Genomic DNA, 14,762 nt, shown 5'->3' with positions numbered 1-14,762 from the left:
AGCACATGCTCTGACCAATAAATCACATTATTCAAGGTGCAATCTTGAGCAGCAAAACAAATCGGAGCAAAATTGAAGCAGATAATATATGTCCGGATTTGTTTCCACATCCGAATCTAGTGAATATCGATATAGATTTGAGTATTCTATTATCCATATCTATCTCAAAGGAAAACAGATATGCACATGTAGCTACCTCAATCCCTTGACAAATATCCGGTTCTGTTAGCAGTCCCATTGAGTCTTATACAATTTCTGTCAACGAAAATATGTGACAACATAAACATTTTCTTAGCTTAATTACCTTTCATATAATGAAATTTTCAACTTGTCGATCCATAATGTTTAACTACCCGACTTATATCTACATTTATACCCATATCAGTATTTGATTTGCATCTATATTCATTTAAAGCAAATAAAGGAATGAATTTTAGCATCTGATTAATGTCCTTATCCCTATCTATATCCATTAAATAAAAAGTGGATATAGACATGAATATAATGATGTCCAATGTATGTTTGATCAGTTTTCAGCCCACAGACCAAATTATTTTTTTTCTAATTAACCATGTTCTTCTAAACCCAAAAGTTTTGAAAAACATTATTAAGCCTCATTTACATAATATAATATAGTATATACTTATTGCAACAGTACAAGTAGCAAAATAAATGAGATTAACTATGTTATTTCATGGTGGCTCAAACATAAGCGTAGAGATTATCCTTTAACGAGCTAAAAAGTACAATGAGTTTTGCACCTCATAAGGAATACATGCCGTTGAAATATTAGAATCATTGATGATTCTAAAATAGAAATTAACTATGGTTTTGGTGGCATTTGTAAGTCACTAATGCTTCCTTCCAACATATCCACTACTCTACTCATTGAAGGTCGATCTGTAGGCTGCATTTGTATACACCATAACCCAACTATTATCATCTTTTTGACAATCTCTTCAGTCTCACTAGTCACTCTACAAGCTTCTAGGGTATTGTATTGATCGAGGTGATCAAAAATCCAATGTGGAAAATAAATTTCACTGGTATTTTCTACTCTTGCATCTATATTTTTCCGTCCACCAACCATTTCTAGCACCATCATTCCATAACTGTAAACATCAGACTTGCTAGAGATAACTCCAAAATTTCTAGAGAAAACTTCAGGGGCAATGTACCCAACCGTTCCCCTAGCACCATTTATTGAAATGATGCTCTCTTTTGGAGGGCATAATTTTGCCAGCCCAAAATCAGAAATTTTGGGACAAAAATCTTGGTCTAGCAGGATGTTATGAGGCTTGATATCAAAATGTACTATCCGAGTGTTACACCCACGATGCAAGTACTCTAGTCCTCGAGCTACACCGACAGTGATCTCATATAATTTTTCCCAACCAAGTTTAATGTTTGCATTTGGTATCTCTGTGTATATAAATTTCTCTAGTGATCCATTTGGCATGAATTCGTAGACAAGAGCACGCTTGGACCCCTCTATACAGAAGCCTAGTAGACAAACAATGTTTACATGAGAAGTTTTGCCGATGCTAACTACTTCGTTGACAAATTCCTCACCATTTCCTTTGGACTCACTCAAGACTTTCACAGCTACCGGACTGCCATCATAGAGACTACCCTTGAACACATTTCCATAACCACCTTGTCCTAACTTGTGACTAAAGGATTTGGTCATCCTCTTAATTTCTGAATACTTATACCTTTTTGGCACCAGGGAACCATATTTTCGTAGCAAGTCTTCAACACTGTGCACATTCTCTGGGTGAGACTTTCTGTAACGAAGGAGATAGGCTAAAAGGAATAAGCACCACAAAGATAATCCTGCCAAGGCAACAAAGGTTCCTGCAAAGGAGGAAAAGCATAACTACCATTTGATTGTTCTATTGAAGTATTTCACACATCAGTTCAAAACTTTAGTATTAATCTGATAATTTGCATTTGCACACAAACAACACTAAACATATCATTTTGCATCTATAAAATTTTAAGAGCATTCATGGCTATAGTCTTGAGAAAAAAGGCATCCAATGATTGAGATTTTGATATTAGGATTTTACATCATGCACTTGCTTATAAAGTGATTAACTATTTATCACTACTTAGCATTTGAGTTTTCACCCCTTGGTCCACTATTTCCCCTTCGGTATACCTGTCATACATATGAATGCTATAACTCTAACTATAGCTTTTAACCACCTGGCAAATTGCCAATAATTTCCAGTAGACTATAGGCTGTAGTTTTATAGATGTGTTTAAGCCACGACTCTTTTTAAACTACAAAATTTAATCTGAAGAATTCCTTATCGTTTCCTATTTGACGACCCATAACTCTTTCTTGGATTTGTTAACGCTTATTTCTCGGCTATAAATTATGTATATAGCACGGCCTAACAGAAAAGCTTTCTGGGTTTAAGATGATATGAGGAGGCTTGGGTTCCCTTAAAGTTAAGTTGCGCCATTGAAATCTTCATGCAATTATTGTAATGAATAAGGTGGCAAACCCAAAAAATATGGAATAAGGTTCAATGAAGGGATTAAAGGATCTTAAATTGCCCAGAGTTATTGTTTTACGGTCCTATAATTGGGAGTTGAGTTCAGTTTACAAGTGAACTGACAAGGTTCACTAAGTGAAAGAAATAAAGATGACTAACTTAGGTTTTTGAAACTCAGAGTAAGGCTACAAGGGAGATAGAGCACCCATAATTTACAGACATAGGGCTATTTTAACCAATTGACACAGCCGTGGGACATTTATAATTACAGATTCACGGGACTAGGCAAGCTGGCAAGCCTTCGTATTGGATGGGGGGGGGGGGGGGGGGTGGGGGGGGGGCGCGGGGCGGGGTGGTGTGTGGACCATTGTGAGGCTATCCATAATGTATTAGGTGCAATAGACTATCCATAATGTATTAGGTAGATAATTTTCCAATGTGTACTTTGGATAATGCTTCATTTACTTCATTGAGTATCATAAATAAATTAATAAACCAGAAAAATTATTGCCCAATGGAAAGGAAAAAGATAAAAGCCTTAAATGGTAGGCTTAGGAGAGGTATGTTGGTTACCTATCATGATTTTCCTCTTCTTCAATTTGTGAGTTCCTGCAGCATATGAAAACAATTACTTTCAACTGTTAGAACTCAATCCTCTTAATTAGGAAAAATATATAATTACATCGTCTGTTATTCTACAAATATTCTGTCAAACAACCATTCTTCATGAACAGAGACTTGCAAACAGAATTGTGCTTTAAAAGAAAATTGAAAAGAAGTAATGATAAACCTGACAATATTGCTTAAATTAGTAGGGACAAAAATACAAAGAAGTGAGGATGTTGGTTTGCGTCATCTGTCTTGACTTTTTTACTAGAAGTTGGGTAAACTGTTTGTTGCGGTCAAGGGTACTCCTGACTCAAATAGATGGGGCGATCTCCGCTCTCACATGCGTAAGGTATTGTCCGTTTTGACCTGCGGCCTGCAGTTCGAGGGCTGCATGGGTCGTTTTGAGCCTTACGATTTTATTTTTTAAAAAACACCTCATGGAGGAGAGAATATCCTATTTCATATAAACAATACTCTCCCTTGACTCACAACTAATATCGGACTAAACCTATCCTCCTCTCACAACAATAGCCCCTCAGTCAAAGAGGAGTATGTGTAGGGCTGGAGGCGAAGGCTTAGATCCTTCTTCTAGCATCAAATATTGTGGTCAATGATACTCCTGACTCGAATGAATGGATCGGTCTCCACTTCCTCATACATGAAGTATTGTCTGCTTTGATCTGCGGTCTATAGTTCGAGGGCTGTATGGGTCATTTCGGGCTCATGATTTTATCCTTTAAAAGATCCCTCGTGAAGGAGCGAAGGTCTCATTCATAAAAGCCATACTCCCCCTAACTCACAACCAAGATGGGACTAAAGCTGCACTCCTATTCCATCGATGTATGGTGCATTAAAACCTTGTAGCAGAGATCGAAAATCATTTTTCAAACTGACTTCCTACACTTGATGTGATAAAAATCACTTCGTATCTAAGAAGTGGGGGCATATATTGGTGCACCTAACCAACCTCTGGTCATGTGGTAATACCAGAGAAGATCCGTATTACACCGATATGTAGGTGAAGCATCATTTCAGATCAGATTGGGTGGATGCCAACCTCATATCGATGTTCAGTTGATCCGACTGTTTCTACATTTGATTGATATCAAAAGGACATCAAATGTTGACCAACCTCCCATAAGCAACAACAAGATTCCTAAGCTAATTATTCTTCACATGGGTCAACCCACGATCTTTCTATGGCTGGTCAATCTGTTATAACCAATACTTAACAAATTAGAGTGGTTATCCAAAATCGCTTAGTAAATAAGATTCTCCGAATCAGGTGGTTATCAACAGCTTAACAAACTCTTCTATATAAAGAGGAGAAAGTGACTCTCTAAAGATAAATCGAAACTAAATTCTAAAGGTAGAAACTCTGCAGAACCCATAGCACTCAAGTTCCCTCCACTGAAAGAAACTTGATTTTTCCTATTCCTCTCACTCCACTCTTCTTGTTCTCTATTTTTTTTTTCTATTATCTGTTCTTGAGCTCGAGCTGATTTAACTATCGGAGGATCCTGAATCGAAGGATCTTCTCTTTTGATTCGTGGACTTCTTTGTAGGTTTATCGATAGATTACACTATTTTGGTTTACCACCGGTCTCTTGCTCGATATTGGATTAACCTCATCTATCTCACTCAAAGCATCGTAGCAACACTATTAAAACAAACGATGATAAAATTGTGATAATAAGCTCACTTTTTTGGTAGGTGTATCAAGGTAAGATTGGTGGCGGTCTTCATGCAAGCTTGTCCTCAGAATATATAATAGATTTGTTGAGAGGGAAGTAAGATGTATCTTGGAGAATTCAACAAGTAGAAAAGAGTAGAAAAGATACATTATGAAAATGAATAACTGAATGTGGTATCTTTGAATTTATGAAGCTTACATATTAGAGCGAAAAATACACTAAAGCTACCGATTGTACATGTTTCCTTTGTAGATGAGCTTGTCCAATTATTTAAGATAAATATGATGTAACTATAGTAATTTAACCTATCTGGTGATATTTTTTTAGCCAAAATCTTCCCAATTTCATACATACAATGTATCTTTATTTTTAATATGTAGGGTATCTGATATGATAGGCAGGTCTTGGAATACATGCAGCTCTTTTGGCTGACTTCGTTGGATGGTATAAATAATTGATAAAATTCATGAAACCTAGAAGAATTGGTTGTGCATAACAAAGGAACACATCGAACAATTTAGGCTTAATTATGGCAAAACCTTAAACATTTTGACATTTTCAATTTCTTTTTGAAGTTTTATTTAGTGCAATCAAGTTATCCAACTTTGAATTTAATTCAATTCAGATCTTGACTATAATTTATGTTAACCTACTATAACAAAGTTGTCTTATGATGTCACATAGTTGCTTATATGGCAAAAGGTAATGAAATAGAAATAATGGAGCTTTTGTTCTCTAGATTAGTCTCTCTTTGATTAGGGTTTCGACTTCCATTCTTATCCAAATTCCATCTCTTTTTTTTGATGTCTAAACACCAGCGACACTGGTGATAGGGATGTTGTTTTAGTTAGTTTCGGTGACAAGCATCTAAGGCCCATCCTCCATTTTGGCAATGATGTCAATGTTTTTATCTTACATTAGATTTTACTATGCCGTAAGTTTGTTAGAATTTCAGCTAGATTTTCTTGTAAACTCTAATCCTTTCATCCTACATCCCTCACTTAATAGGAAATATCATATAAGGATTGCCTTAATATCAAATTTTAGTAGTAATTTTGAGCAGAAAGTGACCCAACTCTCTTATTTGTGATCTCTTCCAACTCTCCTCTCTTTTTGTCATAGTAGGCATACAGAAATCATAACTAGGATATGAATTAAACTAATTTGAATGTTGGATGATCTAATTGCACTAAATTAAAGTTCTAAATAAAATTAAAAAAACCAAAAGGATTCATGATGGTTTGCATAATTAAGCCAACAATTTATCTATTAAAACCGCTTATGATATAAAACTTAGAAATCCTTCTGATATTCAATCATCCTGCAGTGCACACTCTTCACCAAATATGCCAATATTTCTACAGGAAATAAGTATAATATGCTCAAATATCTCTATGGAGACTCATCTATCTTTACAATATGCTCTGCAAACTGCAATAACTTAGTATACTATGCCTTCTTTTCCTCGTATACTGCAATAAGTATTCATCGTATGTTCTAAAACTTTTCCTCTCACGAAGATAATGAAGAAAAGAGGAGAAAAAAAGATCCATTCCAATTGACTGCTTCGTTACGTACTTCAATCAAGTGAAATCTTCCAAGAAGAAGCAGAAGAAGAATAACGGAGTGTTTATCTGGCCATAATGTCAGATACATCATTAGTGGACTAATGTTTAATTCAGTCCCACAGCTCTTGTCTCTGTCCTCCATTACTGGACTTGTACCAGAGGCTAACCCACCTATCTACAAGGAGACGAGGAAACACAAGATAGAAAAAGGTCCCTACCGACTCTAGTAAGTTTTGGAATTCATTTGAGACGAAGGTTATAGAAAAGCAGAAGCGGACGGGAAAGAATGGATGAGAAGCGAAGAATGTAGGGTGTGGAATGAACAATTGTGTGATGCCATTACGCTGATGTGACCGTAATTTTGGACCAGCGGCTGGTGGTGGGATGACTGACCAAATAACCTCTCTCATCCTTGTTGACGCGGTCAGAAAGAGAGAGGATTGCTGTAAATCTTGACTTCTCAAAAGTAATCTTGCTGACAGAGGTGTGCAAGCAAATTTGATCAAATTGTAAGATCGATCCGAACCACTAATTTCAATTTGGTTTGGATCGGTTTTTTTAGATTCGATTTAGCTTTGGTCTAAAAATTTTAGAAATTTAAGAAATCAGCTCAATTTTGATTTAAATTTTGAAAAACCTATTTAAACCAAGACAAATTTAAAATATGTGTGTATATATAATATAAATCACTATCGGTTCACTTATATTTTGCCCCAGCTGCCCCATCCCTCACGTGAAGTTCTCCGTATCTCCAAAATTTAAAAAATACTTATCTTATATGATCGTACCCTCGTATCCTCCCATTTCAGCTTGACGTCTCTGGATCTAGTGGCTCAAGCCTCCGCTCTCTTCCCACTTTGACTTCTGCGTCTTCTTCTTAAATGTTCTATGAAATATGATCATAGTTTGAGGTCTTATAATAATATCATTGATTGGTTTCTATCTTTTGATAGAGCCATCCTTAATCACAAGCATTTTTTATCCTCCCACTCCGACCCAATATTGGATGTTTTTTTTTTTTTTTTTGATTCTCTTAATCTATTTATTTTGTTGGGCGATGTTGATGTAATATTGAAAATGTGATCACTGTCAGATTATTATTATACTATTATTTATACTGAAGTTGATTAATTTTGATTATTTGATTTTAAAACATTGTAAATGTTGCCAGGCTGATGGATAATTCTTTACCAATTATTATTATGGGCGACAAATTATCCAAATTTTTCTCAAAATATCCTTTAAATGTAGTCACATATTCCCATTTCCTGCTTTCTAATTGAGTGTTATTAGTTCATCTCATCCTGTTTAACAATCTATTAACTATAAATGAACCGGCCATGCTCTATCTAGTACACTCACACCAAATTTTATATGCATTCAGCTAAATTCTGATTTACCATAGTATTCTGATCATTTATCCACCTCAAGATTGGAGAGGATGCTACTTTAGTTCAATCTAGGCCAATTTTCATAGTTGTCGCTTGGAAGTATATTACTTTTATATTGTCTGCATTTTACTGTCTTGATGAATGGTAGAAACACGTCTTTAATAAATTACTTATTGTATGTCCACATAAAGAATTATTCCACATTTGCTGTTTTGATGAATGTTAAAAGCCCATTTACTGTTTTGATGAATATTAAAAATTTTATTTGACAGAAGTCTACAATCTGATAAAATCAAATTAAATCGAACTGATTTTTTTGATTCGATCGAAATAAGTTTTTATATATAGTCAGTTTGATTTTAATTTTGATTTTAAAAAATCAATTCAAATTAATCTAATTTAAAAATTAATTTCAAATCAATAGGATCCAAACCATGCATGTCTCTGCTTGCTGATTGAATCGTATTCATTCACCCGGCTGAGGAACAAGCCATCTTCTGCGCCCAGCGGTGAACCACGCACTGGATCTTAGCATTGTATCATTAAAAAAAAAAGAGAGAGAAAAAAAAAAAAAATCGCAAGCACCGGACCTTAGCACATCGTTGACCCTCCTCTCGTTCTATTTCACCCAATCCACCGAAAGACAAAATGACAACGGTACGAAAAAATAGTTGTAGAGAATAATTTATCGCAATATTTGTCACAGCTGGAGTGCAAATGGATTGAAAAAAATTCAAAATCCAAACCGAGCTAGAGAGTTAGGTCAAATTTTTTGACTTTAATTTTAAATTTAAAATTAATTTTTAAAAATTTTAGATATTAGATTTGAATTTGGATTTAATGTCATAAAATGCAAATTCAATCTAAAATCCAAACTATAGATCCAAACCAAATACAACCTATTTTTTTAGTTTAAATTTTTAAATTTTACACACACACATATATATATATATATATATATATATATATATATATATATATATATATATATATATATGTGTGTGTGTGTGTTTCAAGTTTAATTTTTTTTAAATATTATAGAATTTATTTTATATATATATATATATATATATATGTGTGTGTTTCAAGTTTAATTTTTTTTAAATATTATAGAATTTTTTATTATTATTATTATTATTATTATTATTATTATTATTATTATTATATATATATATATATATATATATATATATATATATATATATATATATATATATATATATATATATATGTATGTATTTCAAATTTAATTTTTTTTTAAAATCTAAAACTTATGTTTTTAATGTGATGTTATTATTGTACGGGTTATTGAAATTTTTGGTATTGAAATTTATATTTTTTATTTCTTATTCATTATTATTATAATATTAATTATTAGATATAGAATAATATTATAGGATATCTATAAATAATATATATTTTGAATTTATATAATTTATTTTTAAATTATTATCTAAATTGCAGCCTAAAAGTCTAAAAATTCAGCCTAATGCAATCTGAGCTTTTCGGGTTGGATTGGATTGTACCGGTAGAGTCGGAGCAAAAGCGGACGAAGACCCAACCGGTGCTGCCCGTTTGGTTGTACCCGCAGCGCCCACCGGAGAGCTCGCAGCGGCCACATTCCCCCAAGGGCTCCCCGGACCAGTGCAGCTGGAAGCCTTTCTTCAGCACCCCTCCGAAGTCACCAAGCAAATGGCTCCCGTTAACACTGAGCTCATTCAGGACGGGCGCCACCACTATACCTTGGCACCTCTGCGCCAAACCGTACTCTTTGGCGGTCGGAAGATCATCGTCAGTGAAGATGTAAGACGAGTTGCTAGCTATCGCTGCCGGGAAGGCAGGTTATTTGGTTGTTGCTAAGATCTTTTTCCAAGGAGCAATTGAGGAAGAAGGTGAGGTCGATGTCCGAGGAGGTGTAGTTGAGGAAGGAGTTGTGCTCGAAGGTGAGGTTGTGCCTGGGCCAGGGACAGGTGCCAGCGTCGACGACATCGGTGTCGACAAGAGAAATAGTTTGGTTGTGGTAATCGATGTTGGTTACGTTGTACTCGTGGGAGCCGAGGGAAAGGATTGGGTGGCCATCTTTGCATATCAGCATAAATCCTTCATAACCGCAGTAGTAGGAGGGGTTCTGGATTTACCCAGAATGGATAAGCAGTAAGTTGTCCGCCACAGGTCGTGGAGTTTGGACAGAATGAGGCTGGGGGGCTGTTCGCAGGGTAACCGTTGATGGAGATGAAGAGGAGGAGGAAGACGAGGGACATGTGGACGGGAGATGGTGATGAGAAGATTCTACAACGCATGGTTGATACTTGATAAATTGGTTGGACAAAGGCCAGGGATTCGATGCCGTAATGGGGAGGAGAGCGATATATATCAATCAGGTCGTTTCTGGATTTCGCATCGGTCATGTTCAGTGGGCCCTGCAGCTGCTGAGAAGATGAGCAAGAAGATTATTGAAGGGGTTTAGTCAAGATTTTGACTGTTCCAAGGGGTTAATATCATTATGATTTATTTATGTTACCTTTGCCGTTTAATTACTTGCCTGGCTGCATGCTCGTTGCTGCAGAGAAATTATTGATTGGACCTGATCCAAAGCAGACCTTAGATAATTGGTTGCTTAAATGAGGGAAACGAGATTAGATATAGGGTAACGCATGTTGTTAAGGTGGAAAAAGATGTTAAGTGGATGATAATATATGCGTTACGAGTAAAAATAGAGAAAAAAAGGATTAAATAATCTATGGTCCACTGTAGATCAGAATTAACTAATAATTGACCATTGTTGTGGGTCAAGATGTTAGATGAGAATGAAGAGATCTACGGTAGAGATAGCATGTAGAGGAAGACCTCTAATAAACTTAGGTAGATCCGTCATGTCATGCAGGTAGGAACAAAAATGCAGGGCACCAGACAAGAAATTTCGGGGCAGCCAAGTCTATCTTTTTTTTTTTAATTCTTGTTTACCCTTTTTGACTCCTACTGTTGACTTCTAAAACTCATTTTTATTTTTTTTATTAAGACGGATAATTTATACAGATCAAAAGGCCAGAAAGTAAAATATCCCTAAACTGTCGACCATCCATTGGACTAAACTTTACCAAATCCATCACTCAAGAAACGAGACAAAATGGAAGGAAGAAGTAAAAATGAAAGGGTTCTGTTGGAGGACAGCGGACCGGAAAAGGATTTGTTAGAGGACAACGTACCGCAATTGTGGTCGCGCATCCCGTCGGAGCAAAAGCAGCCGAAGGCCCAACTGGTGCTGGTTGTTTGGTTGTACCCGCAGCGCCTACCGGAGCGCTTGCAGCCCTCGCAGGTCTCGTCGGGCCAGTGCAACTGGAAGCCTCTCATCAACAGCCTTCCGACCAAATGGTCCCAGTAAGCACCGATGATCTCCTGATCATAGAGCATGGGCACCACCACTATGCCTTGGCACCGCTGCGCCAAACCGTATTCTTCGGCGGTCGGAAGATCATCATCGGTGAAGATGTAAGACGAGTTGCCATCGCTGCCGGGAAAGCAGGTTATTTGGTTCTTGCTTAGATCTTTTCCGAAGGAGCAATTGAGGAAGAAGGTGAGGTTGATGTCCGAGGAGGTGTAGTCGAGGAAGGATTTGTCCTCGAAGGTGAGGTTGTGCCTGGGCATGGGACAGAAGCCAGCGTCGACGACATCCGTGTCGACCAGAGAAATGGTTTGGTTGGGGTAATCGATGCTGGCTACGTTGTACTCGTGGGAGCCGAGGGAAAGGATTAATGTTTGGTCATCTTTGCATATCAGCATAAATCCTTCATAATCGCAGTGGTACTGGGGGTTCTGGACCCAGAATGGATAAGTAATAAGTTGTCCGCCACAGGTCGTCGAATTTGGACAGAATGATGTTGGGGGGCTGTTCGCAGGGTGACCGTTGATGGAGATGAAGAGGAGGAGGAAGACGAGGGGAGAAGAAGGTGATGAGAGGATTCTACAAGGCATGGTTCCGTGGCTGGCGTGTAGGAGTACGAGTGCTGAAAGAAAGGTTTGGCCCTTGGATAGTTTTAGGAGAGAATGGTGGGTGGGCATAAAATTTTATCTTTTAAAAGGCGGTTCATGTAGGAGAAAAAATTTCAATTTATATAAATTATATTTTTTTTAACTCATAATTGATATGGATCTAAAGAGGTTCTTTCTACAACACAATAATATCTATATTTATTTTATCTGATAAATATAAATATAGATACGAATATTATTTAGATATAAAAATTAATATCTATATTTATTTTAAACGAATATCCATACGATCCGGATGTTGGAAGTATAGATATAATTAAGAATATAAGTTAAATAATTAAATTTTATGTCCATAGAATCAAAGATATTACTATATACATGATAAATTAAATTAGTAGTACGTTTAGATAATTATATATTTTTTTAAAAATTAATAAAAATTATATAAAATTATATAGAATTATAAACAGATTCAGATATTTAGATATGAATCAGATAGTTGTCTATCTATCAATATTCATTACTTTTTGACGGATACGTATATGAATATGAATATTAGTTAAATTTTTAAATTTTTATTTATATTTTAATTAATTTAAATATAAAAATAAATTTATATTGATATTATCCTTATTATTTTCATTCCTAATTAACGAGAGCCCCCCCAGAGAGATATGGAGTCAACAGTGGACTACTTGCGTGATAAAATGCGGAAGAGTCCTAAAATGAGTCATCCTTTTCCACCTATTCCATCAAACCGATCGAGATAGGAGCCCAAACCCTTTAAAGCTGCAATATTACGTAGACTAAGTCTACAATGTCACGTCTCGTAGACTAGCCAATAAAAGCCAAGTAGTTGGAGATTTAGAGTTTAGAATTAAAAAAAATAAATATATGGAAGCCCCAGCTCCTCTTGGTCTTCAACATGACCCCATGTCCCTGCTCTTTCGACCGTGGTTAGAACAATTAATAAAAAAAAGAATAGTTGATAACCCCATGTCAGTGTAGATTTATTTTGTACGTCATCCATCGTCGGACGAATTCACCGCAACAATACTGCTCTTGAGCATAAATTGTTTAGCTATTTAAACATCCATAATAAACGTTTCAATATCCAGTAATCATAGGTTTGCCTTTTTGGCTTTTGCTACGATGCTTCATGGGGATGGCAATCTCATTCAATCCATCGGATATTCGATTCAAATGATAGATTTAAATATTTAGATACGAATCGAATAGTTATCTATTTTTATTCATATTTATTTTTTTAATTATTATTAATATAAATATAATATTAATTAAATTTTTAAATTTTTATTTATATTTTAATTAATTTAAATATAAAAATAAATATAATAGATGCTATCTATACCATTTTCATCCCTAATAAAGACCCAGCAAAAGATGGAGTCAACGGTCAACCACTTGGATGGCAAAATGTGGAAGAGACCTAAAACAAGCCATCCTTTCCCAGTTCTTCCATCAAACCGATCAGACACGGGCTTCGAGCCATGAGCCCACACCCTTTAAAGCTGCATTATGACGTAGACTAAGTTTACGAAATGTCACGTCTCGTAGGCTTGTCTAATAAAAATCGGATACATCAGCCAGTGGTAGACGGAGATTTAGAGTTTAGAATGAAAAAAGATAAACATGTGGAAACCCCGGCTCCTCTTGGGCTTCAGCGCGACCCAACGTCCCTGCTCTCTCGACCGTGGTTAGAAGAATAATAGAAAAAAAAGGAGAAAAAGAAGGGAAAAAAAATTGCCAAGGTGCACTTTTAAATATTTTTTATAAAAATAATAAAAACATTCTCACTGACTATTAAATAGAGATAATTAAAAAAAATATATTCCAGCAAATGATCAAATTGATTAACATATAGCGCCGCGGCCCCCTCCCCCTTTTTTTTTATTTTTTTTTGAGAAAAAGGTGGATTTTTTTTTTTTTTGAGAAAGGGGTGGACTTTCCTAATTAAAAAATTTCCACCGTCCGCCCCAACCTCCCCTCGCCCGCTTCTTCTATGCATCGACACCACTCCGCACCAAGAGCCACTACGTCCTCCTCTCTTGCCCAAGTTTTTTTCTAAAAAGAAGAGAAACGATTTTCTTTGAAACTTGTTTTACCATCCACCGTGCTGCCCCCCATCTCGTCTGCCACCTTCAGGTGCCAGTCCGGCCACCTTTTTTTGCCAACCACATCTATTGTGCCATGCCTCTTTCCTTCCCCGCCACCTCCCCATGATTATATATATCAGGTCGGATATTTTTTTTTTTTTCATTTGAATCGGATACCCGATGGGCCGGGTGAGATTGCCATCCCCATGAAGCATCGTAGCAAAAGCCAAAAAAGCAAACCTATAATTACTGGATATTGAAACGTTTATTGTGGATGTTTAAATAGCTAAATAATTTATGCTCAAGAGCAGTATTGTTGCGGTCAATCTTTGAATTCCTCCGATGACGGATGATGTACAAAATAAATCTACACTGACATGGGGTTATCAACTATTCTTTTTTTTATTAATTGTTCTAACCACGGTCGAAAGAGCAGGGACATGGGGTCATGTTGAAGACCAAGAGGAGCTAGGGCTTCCATATATTTATTTTTTTTAATTCTAAACTCTAAATCTCCAGCTACTTGGCTTTTATTGGCTAGTCTACGAGACGTGACATTGTAGACTTAGTCTACGTAATATTGCAGCTTTAAAGGGTTTGGGCTCCTATCTCGATCGGTTTGATGGAATAGGTGGAAAAGGATGACTCATTTTAGGACTCTTCCGCATTTTATCACGCAAGTAGTCCACTGTTGACTCCATATCTCTCTCTGGGGGGCTCTCGTTAATTAGGAATGAAAATAATAAGGATAATATCAATATAAATTTATTTTTATATTTAAATTAATTAAAATATAAATAAAAATTTAAAAATTTAACTAATATTCATATTCATATACGTATCCGTCAAAAAGTAATAAATATAGATAAATAGACAACTATCTGAT

General features: G+C 35.9%; 1 protein-coding gene across 1 annotated transcript; it reads right to left on the bottom strand.

Annotated features, from left to right (window-relative positions):
- Window positions 1-661: 661 nt before the first annotated feature.
- On the bottom strand, window positions 662-11,813 carry LOC105049195 (LEAF RUST 10 DISEASE-RESISTANCE LOCUS RECEPTOR-LIKE PROTEIN KINASE-like 2.1). The gene is made up of 3 exons (XM_073252498.1): window positions 10,976-11,813; window positions 3,081-3,116; window positions 662-1,857 (listed from the first exon to the last, which is right to left on the bottom strand). The coding sequence occupies exons 1-3, from the start codon at window positions 11,739-11,741 to the stop codon at window positions 824-826; spliced, it is 1,836 nt and encodes a 611-aa protein (XP_073108599.1). The 5' UTR covers window positions 11,742-11,813; the 3' UTR covers window positions 662-823.
- Window positions 11,814-14,762: the final 2,949 nt, after the last annotated feature.

Source organism: Elaeis guineensis, chromosome 2 (assembly GCF_000442705.2).
Source record: "Elaeis guineensis isolate ETL-2024a chromosome 2, EG11, whole genome shotgun sequence".
NCBI classification, from domain to species: Eukaryota; Viridiplantae; Streptophyta; class Magnoliopsida; order Arecales; family Arecaceae; genus Elaeis; species Elaeis guineensis.
Note: the sequence above shows the minus strand (reverse complement) of the source record. Positions and strands in the feature narration are given on the sequence as shown.

Coding starts and splice junctions, on each gene's coding strand:
- LOC105049195 (XM_073252498.1), bottom strand. CDS start 11,741: ATGCCTTGTAGAATCCTCTCATCACCTTCTTCTCCCCTCGTCTTCCTC. Junction 3,117..10,975: donor GATGCGCGACCACAATTGCG/GTACGTTGTCCT, acceptor CATATGCTGCAG/GAACTCACAAATTGAAGAAG. Junction 1,858..3,080: donor GAAGAGGAAAATCATGATAG/GTAACCAACATA, acceptor CCTCCTTTGCAG/GAACCTTTGTTGCCTTGGCA.